Source organism: Melospiza georgiana, chromosome 3 (assembly GCF_028018845.1).
Source record: "Melospiza georgiana isolate bMelGeo1 chromosome 3, bMelGeo1.pri, whole genome shotgun sequence".
NCBI classification, from domain to species: domain Eukaryota; kingdom Metazoa; phylum Chordata; class Aves; order Passeriformes; family Passerellidae; genus Melospiza; species Melospiza georgiana.
The window spans coordinates 92,290,395-92,309,673 of NC_080432.1; the positions used below are offsets into that span (position 1 = coordinate 92,290,395).

At 37.6% G+C, this 19,279-nt stretch overlaps 1 protein-coding gene across 2 annotated transcripts; it reads right to left on the reverse strand.

The window, feature by feature from the left end:
* Nucleotides 1–9: 9 nt before the first annotated feature.
* CPSF3 (cleavage and polyadenylation specific factor 3) lies at nucleotides 10–19,273 on the reverse strand. Of its 2 annotated transcripts, XM_058019751.1 has the most exons (18): nucleotides 19,113–19,273; nucleotides 18,570–18,633; nucleotides 18,068–18,165; nucleotides 16,976–17,104; nucleotides 16,068–16,245; nucleotides 14,418–14,507; nucleotides 13,263–13,413; nucleotides 10,887–11,062; nucleotides 10,223–10,381; nucleotides 9,334–9,480; nucleotides 8,217–8,369; nucleotides 7,708–7,816; nucleotides 6,876–6,974; nucleotides 5,746–5,840; nucleotides 5,112–5,199; nucleotides 2,962–3,031; nucleotides 2,283–2,379; nucleotides 10–419 (listed from the first exon to the last, which is right to left on the reverse strand). In XM_058019751.1, the coding sequence occupies exons 1-18, from the start codon at nucleotides 19,271–19,273 to the stop codon at nucleotides 318–320; spliced, it is 2,166 nt and encodes a 721-aa protein (XP_057875734.1). In that variant the 3' UTR covers nucleotides 10–317. The 2 variants fall into 2 exon arrangements, with proteins under 2 accessions (XP_057875734.1, XP_057875735.1); XM_058019752.1 differs by lacking the exons at nucleotides 18,068–18,165; nucleotides 18,570–18,633; nucleotides 19,113–19,273 and having other exon boundaries at nucleotides 16,068–16,117; nucleotides 16,976–17,027.
* Between the last annotated feature and the right edge of the window lie 6 nt (nucleotides 19,274–19,279).

Here is a 19,279-nt window from a genome sequence, read left to right on the forward strand (position 1 = left end):
ACATACAACTTATCCTCCAACCAGTTTTAATATTCAAAAATACAAAACTCTATTTTTTTAAATTCTGTATCAGGTTAAGAATTATGCGCACATAAGAGAACATATGCACACTTTGCCTGATTTGATTGCATCTATTTGCACAAATACAGTTGTTATGAGGTTGCTGATCCACTATGTAAAATAACTCATCACTTTCACATTCACAGCATTGAAACGTTTGACTTATTCAAGAAAAAAATCTATTTAGTTGTAAAAAATAGCTCAAATAAATTGAAAATTTAAAAGATTTTTTTAGGCATCCTAAGTATCTACAGAGGTCAGTATACAGGGCTGAGGGCATCATAAAGCCTCTGTGCTGCCAGTTCCACCATTTCACGAAGGGATTCATCATCTTCGCTCCCCGGCTCACAGTCAACAGTCTGGGAACAGAAAGAGAAGGATGTTACAACAGTGGGCACTTCATGCTCCCTGTCAGCACCCAAGGAATGCTCCCAAGGGGAAGCAAAAAGCAGCCATGCAATTATCAAGAGCAGCAGCCACCATGTAGAGGAGTTCAGAAAAGACGCAAGCGAGTCTTATGCTCAAAACTGCTGTGTAAAATGCACTAAGTTTTGTGGATTACATTGGATTCAAAATCAAATAAAATCACACAAGATTCAGTTCCTGGAGATTTTGTTTTATCTGTGAATTCACTGACACTGTATTAGGTTAACAATGCAAAACACATGCAGTCACTAGAGGTACAGGCACCACACAGATGTTCCCACACACATGATTACATTTACACAAAAATAATACAAGTAAATTAATTTTTTACTAAAACAAATTTTCCTAGATAAAGATGCCCACCCCAAACATGAAACTTGATCTACATTCTTGATCAGAAACAAAGGACAGCATTTGAGCAGTAATACTGTTCTTGGTCCTGTGGCCTTTCTAAACTCTAAGACTTCACCTCCTTTAATTCAGTATTAACTTGCTACTCTTCCATGATTTTTCCAACCATAAAGGTTTGGGGGGAGGAAAAAGGGCACTTAAAACAGCAAACATGGATTTAATGTTATCTAGCAATGTATTAACATGGGGAAAAATCCATGTGTCCCACCAGTCAGATGTACACTAAACAGCTTTTTATATTAAGGCAAATAAAGTTTTATAAGATACATACACACGTGAAAAAAGACAGGTCTGCCTTGTAAAACCTGGTTCACAATGGCTCAAGCCTGCCATTGCCAATACAGACTGCACAGTAAGTACTGCAAAGATACACCCTGCTGTAACTGAACTGCCACTGGCCTTTCTGTCAGTACTCAAATCTTTGAACAATAATGATGTATTACAAAAATGAAATCAAACTCCTTGATTAAGCAGTTGCATCCTTTTCCAGTCTAGTTACTTTTTTCTTTATTTCAAGAGTTCTTTCACCAGTCCTGTATTTTTCTGTACTATGTACTGACTGAAATGTAGGATTTTTTGTTAAAGAATTGAAAAGAGATGGCACCATCTGTAATTCACTATTTTCTTAAGAGAATTAACATTCACTTGTTTTGTTTCAATAGGTAACAAATTTTTGGCAGGGGCCAACCTTTTATTCTGGGTTTGTAGAACACTTAAAACATTTGTTGTGACCCCTTAAGGAGAGCATGTGAGAGGTGCTCCACAGAATGAATTTTCATTATATTATTACTATGAATAGAAGCAATACACAAGCTATGTTTAATATGTTATTAGCAATGACAAAGTCAGTATGTTAAAATGCTTAAAAACATGAAGGACATGGCTTTAACCATTCTTTACAGTTTTAAATGATTCAAATTAGTAGGTGTGACAGCTTCTTAAAGCACCCTTCTAACATGCATGACATCCATTTCTGTAAGCTATTAAATTAATAAAGTATTTATTTTGGTATTTCAGGCTTTCAATTTAGCTCCAAAAGGATGAAGATGACAAAAAAATTTATTAACAACATTCCTACCCTGTAACTGTTCAGTTATTCAGACCAGAGCCATGCTTTAAAAGCATTAAAAACAAATTGTGGGTTAATTCCCAATTTCTCTTCTACAATCTTTATTATTTTTTTTCATACAACTGAGCTGCTGAAAAATACTGGGTTTTTTTCTGAATGTACTGCATTTGTTGCATAAACATTTTTCAGTTAAGAAAGCTCTGTTTTGATACAAGTACATTTCCTTAGCAAGTGAGTACCTGGCAGTGTAGGCAGCACTGTGTGCAGCAGGAGGCTGCTGAACACAGCACACACAGAAGGGCTTTGCTTCACATACCCGAGTGTCCAGGGAAATGTTGGCAGTCTTTCCATCCACTGTGATGCACAGCACAGACTCATCTTTGGAACTCACACAGTCCTCTCCAAACATATCCCTAAACAAAACAGCCAGGAGTGTAAGGTGTGGTCAAACAGCAAACTAGGTTTTTCTATTAACCCTGGGGTCACTTGGGCAGGTGAGTATCACCTTGCAGCAAAAATTATTTAACTCACTCTGATGTAATTAAGAAGATCAATCTTTATTATGACAGTGGGTATCAAATAACAGTAAGAATTTTACCAAAATAATCTCGTCATAAACAAAGGGAAGGTTTCCTTTGGTTTCAAAGAGGCAAGATTTCTACATAAATAAAAGAATGCACTCAGAGTAAGTTTTAAAAGAGATGTGATCCAAAGTTGTTTTCATTAACCATTTGTAGCATAACTTTTGGAGGCAACTTAAAAATCTGCTTCTGGAAGACATAACTGGGCCCTGTATTCAAAATTTTAATGGTGCTGAGAACTTTTTACTGTGCCTCTTTCTTTACTTAATTCCTGGCCTTCACAGAAATTAGACTGAAGTAAATTTGCATGAAGTATTTTTATATAACTATCTTAAAACCCTTTTATACTAAGGCTATTCTAATTATGTGGTTAACATTGCTCACTTTCCTTTAGAAAAATACACATCAACTTACTGAAGCATGATCTCCATTCTCTTCCTATATACATCCATATCTATTTTTTTGGAAATCTTATTTACTGCAGCTGAAAAGAAAAAAAAAATTACTTTTACAGACATTTACTGGGAGGGAAAAATGGTTAATTGATAAATACTATTCACAAACTGACTTTCCTGAAAAACAATAATAAAAAAAAAAGTATGTTTAAACAATTTATTAAAAAACATATTTAAAAAAATGAGTCAACGAAATGCATACATTTCCATTATATATTCCTGTTCTCATCATATTTTAAAGTCAAAAATTTCACAATTCACAATCTGACTTTTTACTGCTCCTGCTTATTACTAACACTCATTACATCTCACATATCCTTTACTTAATAGAGAAAATAATTTACTTTTGTCAGTTGTTTATAATCCCTCCATTTTCTCTTATTACACAAAACTACCACATCATGGAGGCTGGGAGCATGCAGAGAATAAAATAACATAAAATAACATAAAATAAAACTGGACGGTTTTGTTTTGTTTTATACTGAATGTGAGCAGTAGTAATAAGCATAGATATTCCTGGAATATATTTCAGCAAAGAGAAGTTGAAATAAAAACAATACCTTTTTTTAGACCTGGTTTCAAAATTAAGAGGTAGTGTAAAACAAGTGATTTTTCTTTTGAACATAATTATTTAAGTATTTGATTGTTAAAGAGCCAGAAGTCTGGAGGAAAGGGTAGTTGTGAAAATTGCTACCTTTTTCATTGATGGATACAAAAACTTTAAGTCTTTTGAAACACTGTTTTTCAGTACTTCTAAATCAGCTGAAGAGTTCAGAACACAGTGGTAGTAAGCTTCTGAGTAACTCTTTGAAAAATTTTATAACTGCAAGTTAAGACCGAGCTTAAATCTTAATAATAATAAAAACCCCTGAATAAATATATTAAAATTTACCATTCCTTAGACAAGATGCAGCAACTGAATGTACTAAGCAAGATATAATTTCATCCTGGGAATGAGGTAAACACAGGCACATGGTCAGCTAAGCAACAATAACTTAAGATATTTTAATTTGATCTCTTTTGATCCTGTGTATATACCCTAAATCACACAACTGCAAGAACTCTTTCAAATGTTTTTACCCCAAATAAGAAAAAAAAACAAACAAAAAACAAAACAAAAAACCCTAAAAAACTGAAAGAAGCCACACCTGAGATGAGCAGACAAAATCAGCACCATAAAAAAAATGAGAGATGATGCTAAAAGGCCCGTAAAAATACAAATTAATTTCAGGGTGGTGGAGGGTGGAGAATCTAGATACTGTCACTAACAAATCACACAGAGAAAGTGTGAACTATGAATAAACACGGTAGGACAGATACTACAATAAGAAATTTTAAAAATCTGGCAAAACAGTAAAATGGTTTTTTTCATCTGCATAAAAAAGGGAAAAAAAGAGGAGGTCAAAGTATCATTCAAAAATAAAATTTCTATTTTTGGTTAGTCTCATAGAGCAGAACATGACGACATGGCTAGAAGGACTTATATAGAGAAAATTAACACAACCAAGATCAGAACATTACACTCTGAATTTGTTCAGGTCAAGGTGACTGGAAAATCTTTACCCCCAAACAAAGTAAGAACTATTATGGGAATCTATAAACTCAGGTGAAAGGATTTTTAACAAATGTGTTGAGTCAGGTATGGGACTAAACCCCAAAGGAGCACTGACTGCTATTATACAAAATTATTAAAATATATAATAAAAGACAAGAGGGGTAATCCAGTGAAAATAATCCAGTGAAAATATCTGTCCATATCAAATCACAGAATCAAAAAATGGCCTGGACTGGGCCATACAAAACTTAATCACTTCAGGTTTTTTGTACAAAGTTTCAAACTTATTTTAAATAAGGTCATGTTTTCCACAGGCAGTCATTGGTTGCCATGTAAGAGAAAGTTTCAACAAATGAATATGGCACAAATAATGAAGACCAACCTGTAATTCTGTTTTAGGTAGCAAATTTTACTTCCTAGTGAGTTCCATAAGGCAAGGAAATACAATAAGGGGATTGCAATCTATTGGAAGGTATCATTTCCCTCTAAGCTTGATGTAAAAAAAATTATAGGAAGAAATGCCTCAGTTAAATAAACATACACTAAACTTATACCTTTCTGTATTTTGGGGTTTGACTGAACTTCCAGTATCACTGTTGTCACAGTGTCTGCATACATATCATTAGCAGGATTTGCCACCCACTAGAAGACAAAAAAAAAAAAATTCATGATTTAGATTGAGTGAATAATGCAGCATAGAGACAATGTAACATTAATTGCATTCTCCTTTTTGCTTTTCTCTGAATTCCAGCTTCAAATGACTGTCACACATTTCACACCAAATCAACTACTTTTAACTGGGTGTACTCCAGTAACTTCTCATGAAAAATTCAAGCTTTTGAATGTTTCTGAGCATATTTTACAAAATAATTAATTACCACAACTCTTCGGGGGGAGGAAGAAACACCATTTGATGTTATTTCAAATTACTATCTGCCAAATGAAAAAAGGGCACCAAATCTGCCATTTTACTCATGAGATACAGCAAAAAACCCCAACAGGCACTGGATAAATCAAATAACACACATGCACACAGGACCACAGCACAAGGGGAACTTTGTTCTAGCCTTTGCTGTACTTGTCATACAACAGAGAACTTGAAACATTGAATTCTGCATGGCATCTCTATGGTATTATTTTGAAGAAACAGGAGAACAAAATACTTCTTTCTCCCTCACCAATGCCCACCTCAAGGACTACCATGCCTGGTTCCTGGATGACAGTAATATTTTTGAAAACCTTCAGGGCTGGTTTTTGCTGGATTTCTATTTCTTCTACATCACCTAAGAAGTGACAACAAATGGTTAGCAATAATGAAATTATACTGGAAGCAAGACTAACTTTATTTGCCTAAGAAAATAAGCCAGTTTAAGAATAAGAGGGGCTGTCTGTTATCACAGCTGCTCAGAGTAGCTCACAAAATGGAACCCTATACTCTCTTTTCTTACCTGACAATATTCATTGTTCTGGATTGTTTAGGGTTTTTTAATTAGGTAATTTTGGCCACTTTACTTGGTTTGAATTCTTTTATTTGACTAGCTTAGTACACTGAGTGAGTACACCAACAAAAAAGACATGAGGAATTTAGTTAATTCTCCTCCATTTGCAGAAGTAACCAGCTCTTACCCCTTAAAGGATAATCCATTGCTCACATAAGCACAGAGCTTAAATGAAAAGCACTTGTGCCTGCTAGCACTTGGGTTATGAGATCTGAACCCCAAATGAATATAGGTGTTCTCTTCACTAGTAACATGAATTAGATTCTGACACTGGAGAATTTAAAAAATTCTGAGCTTTAAATCTGGGAAAGGAATCTGCAAGGTGTGTGTACTTAGCATAGGAGCTGCCCCTAACCCTTGAGAAAGCCAGAGAGAGGCACAGGGGATCATCCCAGTGTCAGGTTCAAATGGCTTCTCATCCAGGAACAGCCAATTCGAGGCTGTCTGTCCCAAAGGAGGGCAGGGCTCTTGTTTTGATTAACTGGATGGCATTAGCCATTTCATTTGGGGCTAGAGATACCAGACCAGTTAATAAAAGTTTCCATCAGAGTGGCCAGAGCACTCACTTTGGGGCTGACAGAGACAGAAATCAGCTATGCTCTATATTGCTATATGCTCATCACTTTGTAATATGAATGCAGTGGAATCCCCCCCAAAGCTGTGTCACACTCATGAACTGCATCTGGCTGGCAGAAGCTGCATTGTCTAATGAAAGCTGTAAAATACAAAGCCATCTCCACCCAGAAGACCTCTGAAGACTGGAAGTTGCTGCAAGGGCTGGCCAGTGTGAGTGCTGGCCGTGTGCTGCCCAGGACGCACCGGTGAGTTTCTGCAGCTGGTACGAGAGCAGACTGAAAGGGCCCGTGTAGGGGATGGCTTGGGTCTGGGTCACCGTGCTCATGGCCAAGTCCGTGTAATCTGAAACCATTTGAGAGAGTGCATGTTAAAAACTACCCCTCTGAATTCACTGTCTAATAAGCAGAATTGTCATTATAGATAAATAATAGCTTTGATACATTTAAGACAAGGGGGTTGAAAAGGATAATTTGTAAAGAGGAGGGTGGAACACCTGTTATAAGATAAATAATGTATTTGTGGTTAGGAAACCAGCTTGTTTTATTATCCTGCCCATTAGAGACAAACAATGAACTAGGGCAGCAGAACTGCTTTCCCCCCAGCTCTTCTGACCTCAGATTTAATTCCTCTTCTATTCTGAGAACAGATCAATTCCCTGAGTAATAAAAAAGCATAGGAGGACTATGCAAATATTTTCTGTGTTCTGTAGCTTTTTACACTAAAAATTAATGACATTTTAGAAAATGGTAGGACTATTGATTGAAGTGGTTTTTTGGTTCTCACTGGAATGTTTTATGCATATTCTTTCAGAGGAAAAGGTTTTAAGTAACCAGAAGGGAAATGGAATTTTTCTTCTTTTCTGTTAGAGAAAGGAAAGATTTTGAGTGAAACTAGTTAAACACATTTTTTGTCTCACTATGATAGTTCAGAACTTCTGGCAAATAAGAAATAAAACTAAGATGTTCACTAATGCTTATGAAACACAAAACTGCAGGAAAAAACCCCAGAATTATAAGTGTTTTAATGACACAGGAAGTTTCAATTACCCACTGATAATACAACTGTCTGTACTTACTGGAGAGGTCACATGGAGAAAGGATGTGATAGTTAAAATTTCTTTTAACTAGGATTCCAGAAATTCTCTGTCCTTGCTCTGGTTTCTTATCTGCTAAAGATCCCATCACCTGGAGAGAAAAAACATATACAGTGCATCAAAGCAATCTGAAGCATTCACAGCTTCAAGTAATTATGGAGATGAAATATCGTTCTCTCAGAAAAACCAGAGTATAAAATTAACTCTGAAAACAAAAGAAGGAGTAACCTAAAAACTTTCTGAGACATAACACAAGAAAAGTTTGTAAGAGTGAAGAACCAAAAAAATCCCCAAAACAACAACAAAAAAATAACATCAAAATAAAAAACCCCGAACCAAACACCAAATACAACTAAACACAAATCATTCACATACTTGGACAACATGCAATTTGAAATCAATCAATTAAAAATAGAGGCTACAAGATAATGTGCAATTTTTACACCAGTAGAAAATACTGTTCTACATATAAGAAAACATTGATTACATACCTTGGCAAGTTTTTCTCCTCTGAAGTTTAATGTCACAGCTTCAGTATTCCTAGGATTATGAACTTCTATATGAACTTCATCATTATCCTCATACTCCCGTATCAATGCTGCTTTCAATCTGGCCATTTCATTCTGCTCACCATGAACTAAAATCTATAAAAAAGACAGTTTTCCTCTTAGCAGAAATTATTTGTCCAACCAGGCATGTTTAGTAAGCAAGTTATCAAAAAAAATGCCACATTCTATCTCATCTTTATAAAAATGCAATTCCATGAGGTCACAGTGTAGGAAACATGATCTCAATTACAGTTGTGTCTGTGAATTCTCTGCATTATTTGAAGGGTGGGACTTCACAGCCCTGAGTAGTAGCTGAAAAATCCATGCTACCAAGCAAATTGCATTACAGAGATCCTATTTAAGCTTTCACACACAAATATATTGTTGTATTATGAAAGGGAAGTATTAATTTAAGTTCAGCAGAAGTCACTTAGCTTTATATTTTTGTGTCTGTATGTAGATATAAACATAATAAACATGCAATTCAAAGAGGATGCTTCACAGTTCACAATTTTCTTTGCCAAGTTAATTCTCTTCTCTTCTGTGATTTTTTTCTTTCTTATCTGTGTTTGCACACTGTTTCACCACCAGTTTCAGATCATAGTTGCTATTTTCACATTCTGGTCCTTCACACCTTCTTCTTCCCTGGATTTGCTCATGCTTTTCCCTCCAAGTGCTGCCTCTGTCTTTTGCTGTCTGCACATATCTTAAATTGATGTTTTCTTCTATATTTCAGAGCTAATACTAGTGAATTATTCCAATACCAGCATCTCCAACTTCCATACTGCATCTTACTTCCCAAAACACTGCTGAAACAGATTGTGGCCTACACCACTGTCTGCAAAGTCATCCCCAGAGATCCCACATGCACACACTCAAGAACAAGTTGATTTTTACTTTGCTAAGGTAACTTCACAAAAAATTATCAAAATCTCCATCTTCAATTATTCAAAGCACAGGGATGCTGGCTACTGCTAGACACCACTCCCTGCCTTGACTCAAGGCTGTGAGCTGGTTTGATGAATCCCACTCTGGAGAAAAGGGCAGCATGGATACTGACCACATGTGGAGGTTTCAGGGCCCGGATAAATTCACTGGTTTGTTGATAATCTGTGTGAGCAGAGAAAGAAATGTAATCCACAGACATCTTCAGTGGGAGTTTTTGCCCTGACATAGTTGTGATCTCTTCAGGTTCAGACATGATGTGCTAGAAAATAAAAAGCACCTTAATTAAAAAAAGCCTCCTATAGACACCATATAACTAATGCTTTACATTTCAAAAATCAATGAAATAATGGTGGCAGCCAGGTTAAATGTGAAGCAGTGAAAAAAAATCTCTCAAATTTCCCAGAACACACACTCAGACATGAAAAACACATGCACAACATACCATTTCATCTTGTGCATCCTCAGCTGTTCTGGGGGCTCATGCTTCTTCCAGATAAATCTCTCTGACTTGTATCAAAACAGTAACAAGTGTGTGATTTCTATCTCTAAAGGCAAAATTAGATGCTGTGGTTGCCCTTACCTGCTTAAATTTGGAAGGATTTCATTCCCTACAGATGGTCAATGGCACAAGGTGCACAAGGCAGTCTGGTCTCTGACACATAAGTAGTGTTAGACTTAATATCAACTTCTCTAGAATTAGGATTAGGGCTACCTTCTTGAAAAATTAAGCAGTGGAGAGGTCTAAAGTACCAATCATTCCTTCTCATATCTTGCCCCTAGAAATGATTATTCTATATAACATCACTGGAAATGGCCATATGCAAACCACCTGTACTTTTCATTAGTATTAGCCAAAAGCAACCAGTTTTGACTACATACTCATACATACCCAACAACAATCTCAGTAAATCACATAAAGACACTTCCTATTGACCAATTCTTTCAAAAGCTAACATGAATGCTATCTGTAATTAAGAGGTTGTGGTGCATTAGCAACTCACCTTAGCAAGAGTTCCTTCAACGCAGTACCCTGCAATAATGACTCCATTTCTCTTATCTGTGCACCAGCTCTCAAACAACTCCCTGGATAAGCCACTCTGCATCATACCTGGGGAAGCCATCACAACACTGGGGCCAATGTCATCAAAGTGATCCATACTCTAGAAAGACACAATGGGAATATCAGTTACCACAGCTCACTTACACAAAGCACAGCTCAGCTGCACCCTTACACAACATACAAGGGCCCTGTGTTCACAGATTATACCCCATCCTCATAAAAAGTGGCCTTTGCAGGAAAATTCCTTTTACTGATACCCACTGCAAGCACAGGGATCTGAAGTGGAAAAAATATTGGGGCATAAGATTCCCTCAAACAGCCCTCTGAGCACTGGGACAGCAGATAACTCAGATATAAACCAGCATCTTACCAATCTATTAGGATATTAAGATATTGATTGGCTCAGCTGATTGGTGCTAAAGCACACCAAGGTTGTGGGTTCAATCCCTTGAGGAGCCACTCACTTCAGAGCTGGACTCCATGATCCCTGTGTAACCTTCTAACTCGGGATATTCTCTGGTATCAGGATATTAAACATGCAAACTATTGAGCAAATATGAACTCTTCTGTCACATTCACCTTTTTGTGAGAATGTCAAGCCTTACCTTCAGATTACTAATATGCTTGAAAACAAAAGGATTGTTGATGTTAATTTGCTTGCGGATTTTGTCATTCATGGCATTGACGTATGTCTGATAAACTGCCATACATTTCTTGGCCAAAGAGGAGGCATAGTATATGGGGATATCATGCAGTTCAGGATGATTCTGCCAGTATTCATCTAAAACCACAAAACAAACAAAATAATAAAAAAGAACAAAACAAAAAAAACCCCAGCCACCAAACAACAAAACACAAAATTCCGTCCACAGGATTATTTGTAAAGCGTGTGCTTCTCAAAAGCATCAGTAGTTCCTGTAAAACAGATTTACCTGTGGGCTTCTTCAATTTTAGTACAGAAAATCACCATCACAGCCTCTCTGCTTTCATCTGCTTTTCTAAAACACTCACCAGCTAGAACTATATACAAATAGTACAAACAATCATGCAAACAAACACGACAAAGGTGAACTTCAGATCCTTTCAGCAGGTCAAACTTCAATCAACCACCACCTTCAGCTACAAGCTATAAAGTATACTTGAGACTACACTGCAATAAGTCTATGTTTGTGACAATAAAACAAAGCTTTATGTCCCTGTCAAATATTAATTCCACATCTAAGAGCCAGGGGCATCTGCACACAGATTTGTTTGTGAGAATTCACTGTATGAACATCCTGTGAAATAAATCCATGGAGTTCAAGGGGAGAAGGAATCACTCCATTATCAAGCCTGGCTTTATGTATAGCACCAACAGTTACACTTTACAAGCCCAACTGGAACAAAAACAAGGAAAGAGCCTCTGTTAACCACAACTTATTTTATAATTGATGACAGTAGCCTTGACCTTTCCTAAACACAAAGAAGAGATCTGAATACAGCTGTACTCTCACAGTTGGATACATTTCTGCTAGTCTGAATGATAGTTATGTTGCACAATTGAGACACAATAGTCCAAAAATAGAGGTACACTCTTTTGGCTGTATTTGTGCATTTACAATGACACTACAATGTGCTCTTACCTAACATTTCTGATTTGCAGGCAAAGCTTCTCACAACATTTCAGAAAGGCTCAATGCCATGGCTACCTTAATTAGCTCAGGTGTAAGATGGAAACAGCCAGTGAAAGATAACCAGTCACAAACTGAATTCACCATCATCATTTTCTACACCATAACCCAGTATTTTATTTTTGTCATACAGTTACAGAAAGAAGAGAAATAAACACAGAAGCCTACAGGCTCAGGTGAGTAGGCATGTGAGACGCAATTGCATTTTCTACCTAATTAAGCATCCAATTGCATGTCCAGCTTTCCTAGATATATTTTCAAGTTTATCTTTAGAAACTCAGTTTAATAACTACACACAGCAAAGAGAGGCAAACAAATTACAACCTAATGGCCTCACAAGGTTGAAAATGTTCAGTTTTTATGTTATGTTCTCTATAAATTAAAAAAACCCTTCACAATCAATGACAAGTAGTAAATAATTCTACAACATCAAATACTACCCCATGCCTAGATCTGAATTTGTTTACACTTGAATAGACTAGTAAGACATTTTGAAAACAAACTAGCTTCTAATATTGAGCTAAACTGAAATGAAAAGTGAGAAAGATTTCAAGTAGTTTAGGGATCACTTCATATTCAACACCCCTAAATATAAGCATTTTAAGCTTGAGATAGTTTTCTTTTGATCTTGCCAGCCTTTGAATGAGCAGAAAGACTAGTGAAAAAAATGACATAAGATAGTACAAATTAAATGTGCTAAAAGGAAGAAGAGAGGCCTGGGAATAATTTACTTAAAAGCTGTTTTTTCTTAAGTACCTTGTAACTATCTACACATTTTATGTGAAGTAGCTTGTTGTGTTCATGGGTAGTTCTCACTTTTGTTCAAAAGCCTAATTTAATTTTCATTATTATTAGGACTTCAGAAGTGTTAGAAGTGTCTTCTAAGCTTTTCCTATAAAGAGCTTTTCATTCAGGTTTGTAAATTAAAAGTGCAAAAATAGCAGAACTTCAGAAAAAATCATACCCCTTTTTTTAGCAGTAGAGTTTAAGTAAAACAGCTGCCGTTGTAACTTGTTGTTGTTATTTTTCTGTTTGTAATAACTGTCCCTAATTGCTGAAATCCTGATTCAAAAAGATTCAAAAGCCAAGCACATTATTATCACACCATCATCTCCTTTCTAGGTCTCCCATCCTACTTCACAAAGCAGAACTGCTGGTTGGTTTACAGGACCTTTTACATTTGAACAAACATGCCTTATATATTAAATTATCAGGTAAACAACACTGTAAAATGGCTGAAGAGTTGTTCAAGGAATTGTGATACCAGAAAACATTCTAAACCCCTTTCTGTGCAGCTGGGAAGGTCCATACCTAAGATGAGGAGCAGCTCCTGAGCTCGGCCCAGGGCAAACACGGGGATGAGGCCTCGGCCCCCTCTGTTGACGATGTCGTGAACGGTGTTGCAGAACCGCGCCTCCCGCTCCTCCCTCTTCTCGTGAATGTGCGTGCCATAGGTGGATTCCTGCAGACGGACAGACAGACACAGCACTGAAAGGGCTGACACACAGAGTCATTCCTCATCTTCTCTGAACCCAACCAAAACAAGCAGATAAACGTACTGGTGTTAACATGCTGGGGAGAGGAAGGAGAGGTCAAAGAGAGGGAAAAGTTCCCCCAAGTTCCCAAAACCACCCTGCCAAGGCAAATAACCAAAACTTCCCTGCTCCCAAATCCCTCCAAGCAATTTAGACAGACAGATCCTGTTGGCACTTAAAAAGTTAGAGCTATTAATTTCAATGCTTCTTTTAAGAGGTTTCAAATGTAACACACTTATTTTCCTAACTGCAAATGCTGCCAGAGCTTTGATGATCACACTGACAGGGCCTAGAATGGTACATGTGCCATGGTTTAACCCCAGACTTCAAAAATAGGAATTACACAAAATACAAGATTTTGATGTGACTTGAAATTAGATTATCAGTTACAGAGAACAGCCAGAAGGGACACAGTAAATGAAATAATTCTATAAGTTCCTAGCGTTTGTTTCCAAACTAAAACTGTTACTTACAAAGTTTCCCTTGAGCTGCTGTTTTCCAAACATGGGTTCAGAATAAAATAATTTCACTCAGAAAACAAAACAAAACAAAACAATGGAATAACACTCAGGGCCCCTCCACCGAGGACAAACTCTTAACGTATCTGGAACTAGGTTAGGATCCACTAAAAGAGATGTCTGGTTAAATTTAGGTTGGTGTAACACAAGTCAAAATCAAATAAATCTCCCATCTCAGAAAGGTCTGTCTAGAGTCTTAAGGAGCTTCATCAGAATTATAAAATAGTAATTAGACTTTTCAACACAATGGGAAGCAATGTCAGTGTTCTGAGCACCCAAGTATTTTGAATATTTAACAAAACCCCTCCCTCTAAATCTCCACTGTCTTTGTCATTCTGTTTTGGCTTTAGTCAAGTCATACCCCTAGTCCATAATTAATCACTAACAGAAAGAAATCATTTTGCAAAACTTACAATTATAAGAATGTCGGGTTTAATATTGGGAATCTCAGCTGCCATCAGGTGTCTGTCCTCCTGCCTTGAGAAATCACCTGTATATAACAGCTGTTGGAGACAAAGAGAAGCACTGCTCTGGTTACAGGTTCTACCAGTCAGCAGCCTTTAAAAGGCTGTGCAAAGATGGTTTTAATGAATTCCTGATAAAAAGGTCAGCTGTACTTTAAATAAGACTCTTCTTATGTGAGCAGTGCTTACAATTTTAGGTCAACAGCACTACAAGTATTTAAACTTCTATAGTAAATGTTTTTCAAGCAGTAACATCATTCCAACAAAACCAGGCAAACAAATATTAGGCTCTTATTTTTCATTTCAGATATCAAGGTACCATTTTCAGCTTTCTGCATACTTGCATTGACCACAAAGAAGTAAAAATAGACATAACATAAAACACAGCAACTCCTACAAGGAAGTAAATCAAAGATCAAACTGTATTTACACATGCAAATATAACGAATAATACAATAAAATTATTTATTAAAAGTTCTTCTAATATTTTTTATACTAAAAAATCCTGTTATCTCATTGATTTTCCAAATAGAATAATCACTTTCCCCAATACACCAAGACGTAATTTTAAATTATTTATTTTTAATGAATTCTTAACTGCAGGGTGGAATGCAACTCTGCACCAGCTGATGGTTTCAAAACTGATATTTTTTGATTTAACAATAATTCCATTGATGAAAATGTGAATAATACATAACATACAGTCAGTGACAGCAGACACCTGGTCTGCCAGGTAACCTACTATCACAGGCAATTAATGAAAATAATGACATTAAAACCCAATCTATTTGAGTCATGCATAGTGAGAGGGAAATCTTCTTCGTCATGCCTCAATCAGAAAAAAAACCCAAAAAGCAACACTAAGAGATCTAAACTTTATTGTGATCACTGTAAACTCAGTTCTATTTTTAGGATTTTTTTAAAGTTAATGCTCTTGTACTTCTCAATCATTATAAATCATGAAAAACTCCTACTGGGCAGCAAGCCTCAGAACCACCTTCTCTCTTCCCTCTTCTGGACTGCGTGAAACTTTCCTTGGACAGTGATTATCCTGCTGAACTCCAATTCATGAGATATGTTTCAAGTATCTGGTTTTGACACAGGGCTGCCTGTGATTACATGATTTACTTAATCCCTCTGTGCCTAAAATAATAATCTTATTTCTTTAGGTACTTTAGCACAGGAGTGTTATGATAAAAATGTAACTCACATACACTGACAAATGCCATATAAGAACTTGAGACAGGCAGAGACGTCAGAATTACAGAAACAAACATCTGTTCACAGATTTAATAAAATGCAGCTTCCACAAACTGCCTCAGCTACCACCTGCCTCTGATCAGCCCAGCAAGGGAAACTACAAGTTTAGTGGTTCTAAATCTGAGTCATGTCTCAGACTCCCATACAATCCAAACATCTTACCTGATTTGTGTCACTTGCCAGTGTTAATCAATGAGAAAATACATGTCCTCTGCCCCTGACCTGAGTCCAAGTCTATTGGACATCTCCAGCCACAGTGGTGGGGCATAAGAGACAATAATAATTAATGACTATATTAGTACTCAGACTGGATTTCAACTTATAAGAAAGAGAAAATACCTTCACACCGGCTATTTCAATCATGAACATGGCTGCTCCCAGAACATGGCCTGCGTGGTAGCACCAGAATTTGATTCCTGCCACCTCCTTCACTTCATGGAAGTTGATGGTCTCAATCTTGTCCATGCTTTCCTCCAGGTCTGTTTCTGTGTACAGCATGTCATCTGCTGAGATGTTACTGCATACAAGTGAAATGGCTGAACATCAGCTCATCTGAACAGCTGGAAAAAACTTCCTGGCTTTTCCCCACTGACAGATTTCCATTCAGTAACACCACGTCCCCCATGTCAGAAATCAAGGCCAGCTACTCTAATGGAGCTCCTTAAGGAGAGTTAAAGTACTTTTCTTTTGAAAGGCCATGCAAGAAGGGTCTTTTCAGTTAAAATCTGCTCTGTGTTTCTCAAAAGGTTCCTAGCCCTGGGCAGGGATCTGCAACTTAGCTTGTAACAGTCCTCAAAAACCACATGGATCCATGCTCTTCCTACCAGCCCAGAACAAACAAGTTAAAAGAGGACTGTTCTGATCCAAGCTCAAAACAGCTGAGTTGAGATTCACTCAGGACCACTGCAGTCACATGGAAATAACGTGCATGAAATACAAGAAAAAAAAAACATAAGAGAAAAATACCCCAACATGCAAGTAACAGAGCCTCTTGGTATATTTAATATTTGATCTGTCCTTGTGCTGTAGAGTGAATTGTAACTTTAGGAGCTTAAAATTCACTACAAACTATCCATGAGGTAGTAAAATGATTCATTACCTCTAATCTGGTTATTTGTAATGTTGCTACTTATGACAACATCCAGGTTCATCCAGCTACTTTTGGTAGCTTCACCTTGAATTTCCCATTGGAAAGGGAAATAATAGGTAAAATAATTCAGGAAGAGACAGCCCACAGGTTAGCTTACCTGACTTTAACATAGTCTGAAAGAAGCCATCTGTAAATAGCTTTTGTAGCATGAGTCATAAATGTCCTTCCCTTAAAACTTGTTTTCTGTAAAAACCATGGCAAAGCCCCACAGTGATCTAAATGGAAGCTTAAAACAGACACACAAATCCAATTAATACATTCATATTACACAACACTAATATATAACATCCATAATTCACTACTTCACTGGACTAACATGGTGTCATGCAAATCCAGAAACAGAATTTTCAACCTTGTTGTTAACTGTGCTGGTCTACATTCTGCAGACTAGTGACTAGAAACATGACCAAGAAAAGGTAAAACTAATAGAGGAAATTCTCCATTAACTGCCAAGGTTTTACATGTATAGTATTAGGGTTACCTTCTTTCTGTAATTTCCATATAAATTTAGAGGGAGAAAAGGAACAGGAACCAGGGACACTAAACATCAAAGACATGAAAGCTAAAAACACAATCCTAATTTTGCAAGTTGCACACTGAAGAATAAAACACGATCTCTGAAAATTAAATTATTTGTTCACACTTCTAGTTTGACCCATCTTAAGAAACTACTTTTGAAATACATGTAGAACAAACACATACTACAAAAGCTCAGGATTTTATGGAGAACTTTTTATTACTGATTACATCATTTAGAAATGGCTCTCCTTGTCTCTCAGCCACTAAGCAATACATAAACCACATTCAAAGCTTGTGCAAGCCTCCAAGAACCTTTTTAATTCAAAGCCAACAAAGCAAAAAACACAACCAATATTCTTCTGGAGTCTTTATGTAGAAAACTCACTCCACAAGCTCTCACAATGGTGTTAAAGGAGACCAGGCTGTAAAACAGTCAGAAATCAGAGTGACCTCAGAGAAGAGCTGTAATGTCAAAAGTGGATGAGCATCCTCAATATTCAGTCCTTAATTCTAAATGGAAATCCTTCAAACTTTTTTTTTAAAACCCAGAAACTAGAATTTTCTCCTACCATCTAAATAACACCTATTTTTCAGCCTCTCTTGATAACCTACAAGTGAACACAGCTCAGACCATGACCTCAAGTTATTTGTGCTTTTAGGTGCCACTTACTGACTAATAAGGAGGAGATCAATCTCAGCTGGATCTATCAAATCAATGTAAGGAAGAGCATCCATTCCTTCCAGCCCAGGATGGATTCCACAATCAAGCTGAAAAATGAAACAAAGTTAAGGCTCCTAGCAGAAGGTATAAAAACCCCTCTTCCATCTTGGTCTATGACATAGTTATTAGTGACTGGTAACTTTTAGCATCACACAAGAAAAGTTTTTTCTTCATTAAACATTACTTTTAGCATTGGATTTCAAGCAGAACAGTCTGGGTTGGAAGCACATACATTCTATATGGGGAGAGGGTTTTATTTTACAGCACAGCCTCTGTGATGCCTAATACCATACGTGCTATACTGCTCCAGAAGGCTACACAATGTGCCTTTTCCAGCACTGTGTCTGACTGCAGAGCAGAGGCTGAATTCAACCTGCAGCATTTCAGATCATTTCAGTGATCTGAAGCAGCACACTGAGAGAGCATACAAAGATATCCATGCAATAATTACCATTATTTTTCTTCCTTTAAACTCCAGAATGATGCATGACCTTCCTACTTCTTGGCCAGCACCTCTGCAAAGGGATATGAAAGTCATGAGGACTGGAACAACGCACACCGCACAGATGTAACCACACTGGATGCCTCCTGGTTATTTTTCTGTGCACAAATAACAACTGCACGGCCCTTTTAGGCCCAGCTAGCCAAAGTACCTGAGCAGCTGTACCTATCCCAAAGGAAATGAGGCCCTACCTAACGCGGCAGAAATAAAAACAACCCATTTGAGGAAATTATTTTGGCCTTTTTTTTTTTTTACTGAGCACTCGAGTCTCAAACTATTGACACGTACAATTAAGTTCACCTAAGTAACAAATCGGGCCCAATAAGCCTGGAGTAGCATCCTGAAGCTGTCCCCAAACCAACGCTCGTGGGAACGCCACCACAAACCCCCTCAGCCGGCAGCGGCCCCTTCAGCACGGCAAGAGGCGGCCCCAGCGGCGCTGCCCCGGCCCGGCCCGGCCCCCCGCGCCCCGCGGCTGCCCCGGGCGCTCACAGGGGCCGGATGAGCAGCTGGTCGCTCTCCTCGGCCGGGATCAGCGCCTCGGCTTTGCGCTTGGCCGCCATCGCACCGCGCTCCTCCCGCCGCCTTCCGCCGCCCCGCCGCGCCTGCGCCGCCCGCGCGACCCGGAACGGCATCAGCGGCAGCGGCGGCATCGGGAA

Coding starts and splice junctions, on each gene's coding strand:
- CPSF3 (XM_058019751.1), bottom strand. CDS start 19,273: ATGCCGCCGCTGCCGCTGATGCCGTTCCGGGTCGCGCGGGCGGCGCAG. Junction 11,063..13,262: donor GGAGCTGCTCCTCATCTTAG/GTATGGACCTTC, acceptor TTGTGGTTTTAG/ATGAATACTGGCAGAATCAT. Junction 2,380..2,961: donor AGAATGGAGATCATGCTTCA/GTAAGTTGATGT, acceptor TGTTTTGTTTAG/GGATATGTTTGGAGAGGACT.